Genomic DNA, 12,077 nt, shown 5'->3' on the forward strand with positions numbered 1-12,077 from the left:
ATGTATACCGGCGTGCGTATATGAAACGATTGATGAATGTGGAGGAAGCAAGAGGAGTGTGTCAGGATCGAAGCAAATGGAATTTCATAGTCTCATAAGTATAGCTTATATGAAATTCATCCCATCATAGCTTACCCCGGTGGGAAACAGGCGTGAGTTTCTGTGTGTAGATGTAAATTTTATGTATTTTTATAGTGGTAACATTATAGTGGTAAAGAAACAATCTATCACCTATGTCCCCTCGCCATGGCGTTTAGCGGCTGCCCGTCCAGCATCCAGGAGAAGTGTGGTGCTGGCGAGCCACTCGCCGAGCATTTGAGCGTCACCACTTGTCCCGCGCGTAGCACTTGCTCGATGAAGGTGTACTGGAGTTCCGGTGCTGTGTCTGTAATAACATGCACGTTGTATACCTTATCCCATAAACCCACGTCTGTAATGGCGTGGTCTGTTATCAGAAGACAAGTTGCTGGCGGTTTTGATGCGAAGTCCTGATGATGACAGGGATTGTTTAATGCCCGACGTGTTAGAAAGGAGACAATCCCAATGTACCTATATAAAAATTGACGAATCAAACTTATAGGTAGATAAGCTGCATAAAGCCATTTTTGAGTTGCAGTAAATAATGTTCTATCTGTTTTATTAATTCCTAGTCCACTGTAAAACTTGATATTAACGGCACGAAACACAGATTACATTAGAAAATAATTATTTCACCAAAGGACGACCAATGATGATGATTAAATTTAAAACTGGATATGTAAATCAGTTTGGCAAAATACGCGCAACAGTAAAGGTGTCGATAAGAATGACAAATGGTTCCGTTTCGGACTGAGAATCGGATACATGTCATTAATCACACCATAAATCATTCCCATAAAATATCATTTTAACATTCCAATTGATATTTTGCCTTGTACTTAATTGGTGATCACAATTTATCGCAGTGACATTGTTTTAACACTATTTCTACAAAAGTATAATACCTGAGATGCCTTGTTAATGTAATGACATATCTGTTGTCTCTATTTTGGCATTTAAGTTGCAACAATCATAATACGTAGATTTTAACTAGATATTTCTCATTTCTAATCATATAAGTAGGTAACTGACTGCACTGATAGATAACTTATTAGGGTGGATCTCAGGTGGTTCTTCAGGGTGGATCTTTGAACATCGGAGTCAATATATTTACCGTAGCCGCCAAAATATCTCAGAATCTTTAGACTTTAAAAAAGACAATAGATTCCAAGATATTTTGGCGTTCACTGTAATGATAATTGACTACCGGTGTTCCAAGATCTACTCAGTGTCAATGTTGAGTTAACACTGCTTGTGCCTTGCCATAAAAAGAAAGGACAGTCAATACTAAAGGCGATGGCTATGGGAGTGTGACGACAACTACCTAGTATAAACCAAGAATACGCTGGCTATCTACAGTCGCCACAGCTTCTACCGTTATCTTTAAAGTCGCGTCTGAAGCTGAGATAGTTCTTACCCCCAAGTCTGAGCTCAGCACTGGCCTGCGCGGAGTCCTTCTCATTCCTGGCCATGCACTGATAGACGCCTCTGTCTGGGCGTTGCACGTTGGCCACGACCAGCTGGTCACCGCTGCTGGTCACCCGCACGCGGCCTCCAGACACGCTGCTACCCAGGGGGACTCCGTTGTGCAGCCATTCTAGCCGTGGTGCTGGCCAACCACTCCACGAGCAGTTTATTGTGGCTGTGCCGCCGCTGTTTACCACCTACAACAACAATGTTTTCATGAACGGGTTGAGCGTTGGGCTCACGATCTGGAGGCCCCGGGTTCGAACCCCGGTGGGGACATATCACAAAAAATCACATTGTGATCCCTAGTTTGGTTAGGACATTATAGGCTGATCACCTGATTGTCCGAAAGTAAGATGATCAGTGCGTCGGAAGGCACGTTAAGCCGTTGGTTCCGCTTGCTACTTATTGATGTAAGTATGTAGTCGTTACATGAGCCATGTCAGGGGCCTTTGGCGGCTCAGTAATTTGACACCAGGGTTGATGAGGTTGGTATTCCACCTCACAACCCACAAGATAAGAAGAAAATGAATGAAATAGCGTGATGTGACGAACTAGATGCGCACTTTAAAGGTTAAACAATAATACCGTAGGCTTTCCAGAAGTCCATGACTCCATAGGCCCGAGATATGGTAACATACAAAAAAAAAAGTACCCTAACGTAAAATCCATTATAATAAGACGTATTCTTAATTAACCGATCCTTTTGTATGAAAAAATTATGTAGACTTAATTATTCAGGAACAAATCTTGAGTCGATTTTAGCTCACATTGTATTTTATCTCGTATTTAGCCAGGACAAACATGGCCATAAAAAAAGAACCCCGGGACAGAATCTCATAGAACTTTCCCAGATTCATAGGAAAAGCATAAGCTTTCATTACACATAAGTCTAAATCGATGCTATAATTATGCGCCGCCTTGGCCGTAGCCGGTCGAAGGACTTATTACTATATGTTTTTGTATCATAGGTGCGTAATATTGATTACTCTTAAAATGTTTACAACCCCTGAAAGTATGGGCTTTGGGCATAAAACTAGAAACCAAGCTATATATGGAGATCTGTATTTAATTTCAAATATATTCGTCTCTTTCATTAATTAATTATCGTATTTTTGGCTGATTTTGCATTTTGTCTTCTTGACACGTCTCGCGTGTCACTGGCCCCCTGTGAAAGTTTTGCGTGACACGAATCGGTTAAAAGGGGGTAGTCCAGGATAATAAACATGAGTGGAAAAAAAGAAAGAGAGGTCTTTACCCTGCAGTGGGATGATGGATGATGCAGGCAAGTAACTAAGGTAACTTTCTAAGAATAATATTAGAAAAGCAATGAGGGGTTTCAGTGCTCTTTTAAAAATTATGTAAACATGCTATCCAATAGTGATTGAAACAAGCTGTCCAATAGAGAGCAATTTACGAACGAATTTAGGCATTGACATTGATTCCCGCTTCGACGAGGTTCTATAGAATATAATAGAAATAGTTTATTATAAAAGGACGCCACACACAAAAACAAGACAATAAAACCATTTAAAATTTTCACAAAACAATTACAGAAAAGCAAAACGGATGCGAATCCTCTCGATGTTGATTGGCTCGACGTCACATTTGCCAACGCTATGACTGTGTAATTGTAAACTGTATCCGTCTGATTAAAATAATTTATTGTTTCGTTGTCTCTTGTATTGATTTACCAAATGCATTAAAAGTATAAGATATAAAGAAATCATCATCATCAGCCCATTAACGTCCCCACTGCTGGGGCACGGGCCTTCCCTATGGATGGATAGGGAGATCAGGCCTTAAACCATCACGCGGGTCCAGTGCGGATTGATGGTTATTAACGACTGCTAATGCAGCCGGGACCAACGGCTTAACGTGCCTTCCGAAGCACGGAGGAGCTCGAGATGAAAACTTTTTTTTGTGGTCACCCATCCTATGACCGGCCTTTGCGAAAGTTGCTTAACTTCAACAATCGCAGACCGAGCGCGTTTACCGCTGCGCCACCGAGCTCCTATTAATAACTAGAGGAACACATTTAATACCCGACATTTTTATCATTTACATGAGTTTTAAATTTACTTTCTGACAAATTCAAAGTATTTATTTCTGAACGTGGTCTATATTTATTATTTGCTGCCAATCCAGCTGGAGTGCAGCCGGATTAAATTCATTATCGTAAATGCTACAATAGTTGTGATTCCAATAAACAAACCAAACAAGTAATCTCAAAGATAAAGTTGCCATAAATTGGTCTCTCGGGACATCTTGCTGATTGGTTAGTCGCCTTATCTCATGCGACGAGATTAACAAGTCCGAGAGCAACGGCAAATAGGAAAATAATATGAAAAATAATTATTATGGGGTCTCTTGGTTTGTGAAATAAAGTATATTTGATTTGATCAAATATCATCTCCTTTTTTGTGCTGTGGTTCGTAAGGTACATGACTTATCTCCCCAACCCTGATGTCATATCATAATTGGTAATTATTAGGTATCTTTCTATTTTAAGTCATTTTAGTTAGAAAATTGCAGGTTGATCAACCGACTGTCCTAAGCAAGACGATCCGTGCTTCGAAGGGCTAGCTAAACAACTGTTTACTTAAGTAATGTAGTCGTTAGCTACGGCAGGAGTCTTTGGTGGCTCAATAGTAACCCTGACACCAGGGTTGATGAGATTATGTGTCTACACTCAGCGGGATCCCCTGTCTGGGAGACATAAGAGTGATGCAGAGAATTAGATCTGGATTTGTTCTATTGAATTATGTTGAAAACAGAATTTGTTCCGTTAAAAAAAACGGAAATACAAAGTTTTCTAACCGACCTCCAGCCAGCGGGATATTTACCAAAGTTAAGTCTGATGAAGTATAGATTGGTATTAACTTTTAGATCTGTATTTATTCTATTCAACAAAACAAAAAAATACTTCTGACATCCTTACTTCAGCTACAATCAAGCTGCAATGAAACCGCTGGGCACAGGCCGCCCCTCAATCAACCGGAGGGGGTATGGAGCATATTCCACCACGCTGCTCCAATGCGGGTTGGTGGAGGTGTTTTTACGGCTAATAGCCGGGACCAACGGCTTAACGTGCCCTCCGAAGCACGGAATCATCTTACTTTTTTCGGACAATCAGGTGATTCAAGCCTGAAAAGTCCTAACCAAACAAAGGACAGTCTCACAAAGTGATTTCTACTATGTCCCCATCGGGAATCGAACCCGGACCTCCAAATTGTAACCCTAACGCTCTAACCACTAGACCACGGAGACTGTTAAACTCACAATAATAGGTATTTATTTATTACCTACATTATGAAATTAAACTTGTTACTGCAATTGAAAAATAACTTGCTGTCAATGTCACTATTTACTCTGAGTGATCCTTTAAATAAAACAAAACACAAAAGCTTATGCAAACAAGAGGTACAATGATTCTCGGTACAGTATTCATACAACGCGGTGATTTATCATGCAACACGCAACGTCGCGTACGAGAGTCGAGTGCACGCGTGCAATTTGTTATGTTAATTGCACTCTGCGTAAACAGCTGTTCACATTGCACTGCGGTGCGCTCCGCTGTGCTCAATTGTAATTTGGCTAAATGTTGCATAATCTACTTGATACTTTATGAGGGATGACTTTGTAGTTGGGTTTGAGTTGGACATTTTGGCTGCGTAATTTAGAACGTCTATAGTTAATGGAAACGCGAATTGTAGTTAGATACTCTGATATAAGCTAAGTACCTATGAAGTCGCTAATTAGCGTTCAATGTTCTTGTAGAGTGTGTAGCTAGATAGACTTTCAAGGGCAGAACGTCTAAAACCGTTCCGATTCCAAGGTATCATCATCATCATCAGCCGTACGACGCCCACTGCTGGGCATAGGCCTCCCCCAAGGATCTCCACGACGATCGGTCCTGCGCTGCCCGCATCCAAGGTATCATAATATACATAATAAATAGCCTATATACGTCCCACTGCTAGGCACAGGCCTCCTCTCAATCAACCGGAGAGGGTACTACCTACTTATTATGAAGCATCAATGACCCATGGTCTCTATCCGTGAAAAGGTTAACAAGAAAGATTTCTTTGCTATTATAATGTGATATGACAAGACATTAAGAGTATCATAATTCGCTGAATGATTATCACGTGTTCCGCGGAGAAATCTACATTCCCGAGAATTGGATTTCGTAAGTTCGTGACCTAACCTGGATTGGGCTGATTATCCCTTCGCGGGTTGGAAGGTCAGACAGGCAGTCGCTTCGGGATAACGCTATGATGATCCTAATTTACTAAATGTTTAATGTACCATTTCAAAATTAATGAAGACTTATTCGAATTGAATAAAGAAGGAGAAGACGCAAACTTCGTAGTCTGAATCCAACAACTAAGTTATAAAAGAGTAATGATGCTTGCAATCGCTAAGAAAGATAATTATTCGATACTTTGTTTGAGTTTAAATAACTAATTAACTGGAAAGGTAGAGGCTAACTTTTTATTTAATGAGATTTTTTATGAAAAAAGTTTTTATTAAATTTAACCATCAAATAAGTACTGTGTTCTAGTGGGGTGTATGAGTTAAAAGCCAACCTACTGCTAGAGTGTTGAATGATTTGAGGGCTAAGCAACTGCGGCATTTAAACACCTTACAACGTAGCATGATTAGCTGATTAGAATGGCACCAAGATAGAGATAATAGTGCATCGCCTAGTGCGAAAAAGACGAAAAATATACGTATTAAACGTACTATACATATTAAAAATCAAGAACACGGAGGATCCGGAATTTTTTTAAATGATTACCCATCTAATGACTGACCTCTTTTTTTCCTTTTTTTACCTTTTTTATCCCAACAATTTTGTTACAGTTTGTTTTTCTCAGACTATATTAACTACGTGATCGCATTAGTATCACTGGGCTCATCGTAAATTGTATTTTATACCAACCTTTTGCTTGCTTCTTCAAAACAAAACCTTTTTTCAACTTAAGTATATATTTCACCGTCCTTTAATTCAAACATTCCCCAAAGGTCGTCGTTTATGTTAATCCTGGGTAAGCCATGTGACAGGCCTCGTCCAAATGAAATAACATAATATGCAGAGACGCAGTCGGGCGGGAAATCTCGTTACAGCGACCGTCATTTCAAACAACCGTACCTGCAGTCCCTTATTTCTTTACTATGGGAACACGCGACCTTTATTGGGTCCCGATTCCTGAAGACACCTAATTTTATTTTAAGTTTCAAGTGAAAGAAATATAATGTTCATGTATTCCGCTATTATATTTCTCAACTAATTACCTGACGATGATATTCAAAAACGGACGTAACAATTGTTAATATTTAAATAGTGGAATTTGTGAAAATTATACAGCGTTTTTATTGACTTTAGTGCTAATAGGTACCCACTTAGTAGTACTTATTTGAAAAATCTATATTAAGAAGATCATTGTGATAATAATCTACAAATATGAATTGTCGGTGAGAATGGTATCGAGTTTTCGACTAATAACTTAGGCAACCCTAAAGTTGGTCTGTTGATTCAATCCGTCCAATCTGAAACAATCAGGCTACATCCGAATACGACAGGGCCGCGAACTACCCAACTGTTATGAGGGTAAGTAAATAAATCTAGCTCGCAATGAAACTGAACTGTAACAGTCTCTTCGAAGATTGAAGCTGTGTTTTATTATGTATAACTTTTGAAACATACTCCACTATGCCACTGTGAGTTGTTTTTAATCTGATTAACTTAACAATTGCGTCGTGTTCAAGATAAATTATGAAATTCTGATTACTAAATAAAGCATATATTTTTATTTATTTAATTTCGAGATAATATAGATCCAAAAATATAATTTATAAATGTTGATGGAAAGTGTCGCAGGCTCCCGCGATAAAGGCGAATCAAACTATACCTCATACATCAAAATCTATCAAGCTGTTTAGGCTATAGGAAGCCACAATGAAAGAGCCATACATACATACTACACTCAAAAAGCATTATAACTTTCCTCCTCTGAGTGTCGGGTAAAAAAGTAAACGTCACCTGAAATAAACTACTGCTACTAACAAGGGTAGAGATTATTCAAACAGATTTAAGAAAACTTGAAAAACATTGTAACCGCCAGCTAAGATTAGACCAATTAGCATTTTAAATGTAAGACATGCAAATGTCATCCTAAGAAAACTCGCCCCACTATTTTAATGACGTCTTCCTCATACACGAAGCGGAACAGTCTTCAAGCACCGGAATTCAGAACTTCAAACAGCGCCTAACGAAAATCTCATTAAGAACCGAGTTCATGAGAACGAAAACGTCCTCCAGAGACGCCACCCTCCCATGTTGCTTTTTAAATCCAGCCTGGAGGAAATAAGAAAAGTAAATTCTTTACATTTTTTTATTGGAGGAACGTGATTTCGCAGACAACTCTAAATATTTAATTTGGTAAGCAAGTAAATCTCGCAAGGCCGTTTAGGCGCGTGTGCGGACGCACCCTGATTTAGGGTGCCGCCGACTGAGTCAATTGGTGCATTTTATATGAAGATCTGTGGAGTTTCTTGTTTGCTTAGAGCGATTTGGTGTTTATGTGGGTGATGTGGTAATTTGAGAGTAGCGAAGTTTATTTACTTAGTGAGAAACCAGCCAATAGTTTGGGTTCGAATCAACTTGTCGGAAGGAACTTTTGGACGTGTAGAGTAGATTTATTGCTTCTTTATTAGGTGCTTCTAAGTAATAATAATAATAATAATAATAATAATCTTTATTGAACATAGGCTTACAATTTTACATTATTAAAAATATAGACAACTATAATAAGACCAATTACTCTAGATATGCGGCGGTCCCTGCACTAAGCTCAGCTTGTATCGCAGGGGCCAGAGTACGATTTCCTGTCAGGATTTACAAAATGGACACACGGACAGAATACAGAGCACTATGAAAATTTATAACTGCTTATATCAAAATACACAATAATGAAACATAATAAAAATATTTAAAATTAACAAAAATAAAACTTCTAGGTATGGAGTAATGTGTGTGTGTGTGTGTGTGTGTGTGTGTGTGTGTGTGTGTGTGTGTGTGTGTGTGTGTGTGTGTGTGTGTGTGTGTGTGTGTGTGTGTGTGTGTGTGTGTGAGTGTGTGTGTGTTTGTGTGAGTGTGTGTGTGTGTGTGTGTGTGTGAGTGTGTGTGTATGTATGTGTGTGTGTGTGTATGTGTGTGAGTGTGTGCATGTGTGTGTGGGAGGTTCAAAGGGAGCAGTAGCTGTTTTTCGGCATTAGAGCCTCTGTTTCGTCATAGTTTAGCTCTTGTAACCAAATTTCGATCGCTTTCTTAGCCTTGGACGTGGAAAGTGTTTTTACGAACTGCAGAGCTCTGCAAACCTTATTGTAAAGATATGGATGTAAAAAGAAAGGATGACGTTTTGAAAAGCTGGTACTAACAAAGGGAACGTAAACACTGAAAACTCTACGTTTTATCAGTTCATCATATTCCTGAGACCGGATGGTAAGCGAGTGTGTTCTAATAGTTGCTCTAAGTATAAATAGCTGTCGGACTCGCAGTACCTTAACTTCACTATACAAGTCATCCGTAGGATACCTAAAAGGTTTTCTGACCATTACTTTAAGGACGGCTCTTTGGGCTCTTTCTAGCTCCAGCATCCAAGATTTGTCCGCACCACCCCAAACACGAATGCAGTACAAGAGAATGGATTGGCATATTGCTTTGTACACCAATACCAGAGTCTTTTTGTGAGCTGCGTTTCGTAGACGTTTCATTCTAAATATGACTTTCCTTATTCTTCCCGATAATACCGCGATGTGTGTCTTAAAAGTAAGATTTTCATCTAACACAATGCCTAAGTACCTAATATTATTTGTGCGTTCAATCGATAGTGTAGTAAAATTAGAATTATTTTGAAGTAATTTTATGGGCTTAGAAAGCGGGGGTTTGGAAGCTCGTGTTTTGTAGAACGCTACATGTTTTGGTTTGGAGACATTTAAGGAAAGTAAGTTTTTATCTAGCCAATTTAAAATCATCTTCATGCCTTCCTCCGCTGTTTTGTAAACCTTGTCCCAAGATGAACCTCTGAAGATAATGACAGTGTCGTCCGCATAGCAAAAGATGTCAGCGCTGTTAAGAGTAAGTTCAAGAATATCACTCATGTAAATAATAAAAAGTGTTGGACCTAAGATGCTGCAAGTGTAAGTATGAGACAAGAATTCTATAACTGCAGGGGGGTTAAAATGGCCACATCGAAACAATTCATCTAAGAAAGCAATGTTGCAATTTCACATTTGCGCATATAAAAGTAAGTGTGCAATGCAAAAAAATGTCAAATAGCAATATTGCTTTCTTAGATGAATTGCTTCGATGTGGCTATTTTAACCCCTCAGTTCTTATTCATGCAGGATCGCCGGTTTAGTGCGCTTACAAACCAGCAACCATGGTGTCGACGACGTTGCCGGCACCATCGTCGTTGGTCTGTAAGCGCCCTTATAGTATCTACTATCCTATAGAGTATTGACCTTGGGGATTAAAAGGGCCACATCAAAGCAATTCATCTAAAAAACAACTTGTTTTTATATGCGCAAATGTCAAACTGCAATATTGCTTTTTAAATGAATTGCTTCGATGTGCCCTTTTTAGGCCCCATCTTTCGTTAAAACATCCTGGATCTCATCGAGTTATAATCGCCTAGCCTTTCCTCTTCCGTCTCTATCACTTACACCAACATAACTGTTACATGTAATGTTTTAAAATAAAGCGGCAAAGTATTTGGTGCGGGCAACCGACTCGGCGCTAGATGGCGCTCGCCGCGCCTGCGCGTCACTTCTTTTCGATTTTTAATTTCTTTCTGGCTAACCTCTACGCCGCGCACCACGCTCTTCGGTTGCTCACACGCAAAAGCCTTTTTTTATAGCGCTCGAGTGTTTTTCTGTTTTCCCGTCCTATATATAACAATAACTATTCCCATAAGTCTACTATCGTTCAGAATCAGGTTAGACTTTTATGAGAGTGGAAGAAACGAAAGTGGTATCAGGATTGTAGTTAGAGGAATCCCGCGGTCTCTGCGTATCCCAACGGGAAATAGGCATCTATGTAATAACTAAAACATGGTTCGCTGCAACGTGGAAAAGGTGGACAAATAGCGAAAATATGGTAATAAGTCAGCCAAACCGAGCCTAGTTTTGTGAAGTCCAACCTGGCGGAAAATCACCTAAAGGCATAGCACCCGCTTTCTGGCTCAATATTTGCACTGTCCGGGCCAGCAGCCCTGGTGAAACGTACAATATTTACAGAGGTCCGCTCCGGAATGGCAGAGCCATCAAACAACGGAACTTGTTTTTATCGAGTTACAGGCCGGTTTACGTAGGAGGTTAACTGTCGGGTCGGGTCCGCGTCTTTTGGACAATGGAAATTAGACATTCGATCCATCTAGATTTATCTAGAGCTAAGTATATATCTGTGTAATGCACGAAATTTGTGTTTCATAAAGTTGGGCAGGTTGAATTCATTTTAGGTTAGTTTAGACCACAGATAACATAACATTACATAATATAGCATCACGCCTGTTTCCCTGAAGGAGTAAGCAGAGGTACATAGCACATCCACTCCTCGCCAGCTATATTTAAGTCCCATGTCTTAGGGGGCGAGCCTACAGCTCTTCGGCAGGATTATGCTTGCAATTCCTTGTCGTAGGCTTAGGAATCATTCATTGCTTCACATCCCTCGCTATCACACGAACTTTAGAAAGAACAGCTTTTTACTGAGATGTTCCATATTATTTAATAGGCTGGGTCATAACTTGAATTTGGAAGGAAGCATTCAAGGTGCTAAAAAAGCACTTGTTAGAGACTTCGTTTCCTCTATTGTTTAGATATTTCTAAGGTTTTTTCCATATGGTCTTAGAAACGTAATGTAAATTGTGTTTTCTTTCAATCTGTGGAAGCTTGTTAATGGCTTTTAGATATTAAGTTAGTATGTAACTTTGTAAATTTAGCTGTAAGCTCCCCAAATAAAATAAAATAAATAAATAAAATAGTCGCAAATCCTGAAAACCACGTAATATCAATTATCTATATCACGAATTCTAACTTAAAGCCCGAACCGAGATTCAAACCAGTGAAACTACGATGTAGGTAGGTTACGTGTTCCCCGAACAGGGCTATCACGGACCACAGATAACGTAAGGTGGATATTATGGTATGTGGATCATAGAGGTCGACTATACCAAAGTATAATATTATCTGTGGTTCTGTCATGTGGGTTGTGGTTGATGACCGACTTCACCAATCTAGGTGACAGGTGTCGGTAACATTATTATTAATATACGATAACAACTTTAGTAGATACTTTGTGGTGGACAACATTATCTAAGGTAATTTACTTTAGTACTTATTTCGAATTGAGTTAAACCTTTCATTTCCTTTCATTAAGGGTACTCTGCAAACAGTAATGGAGTAGAGGAAACCTGGTCACATTAATTTAGGAGTACTGTGTCAAAGCTAGTCAAAATGAGGGTTAA

At 39.3% G+C, this 12,077-nt stretch overlaps 1 protein-coding gene across 1 annotated transcript in view; it reads right to left on the bottom strand.

Annotated features, from left to right (window-relative positions):
- LOC126375869 (Down syndrome cell adhesion molecule-like protein Dscam2) overlaps positions 1-12,077 on the bottom strand; it is a 168,959-nt gene that overhangs the window by 18,061 nt on the left and 138,821 nt on the right. Inside the window, exons 8-9 of the mRNA XM_050022942.1 lie at positions 1,496-1,742; positions 232-385 (exon numbers count right to left, since the gene is read on the bottom strand). Coding sequence (XP_049878899.1) covers positions 232-385; positions 1,496-1,742 — 401 coding nt within the window. The remainder of the gene's footprint in view (positions 1-231; positions 386-1,495; positions 1,743-12,077) is intronic.

The sequence above is a fragment of the Pectinophora gossypiella genome, chromosome 2 (assembly GCF_024362695.1).
Source record: "Pectinophora gossypiella chromosome 2, ilPecGoss1.1, whole genome shotgun sequence".
Classification (NCBI taxonomy): Eukaryota; Metazoa; Arthropoda; class Insecta; order Lepidoptera; family Gelechiidae; genus Pectinophora; species Pectinophora gossypiella.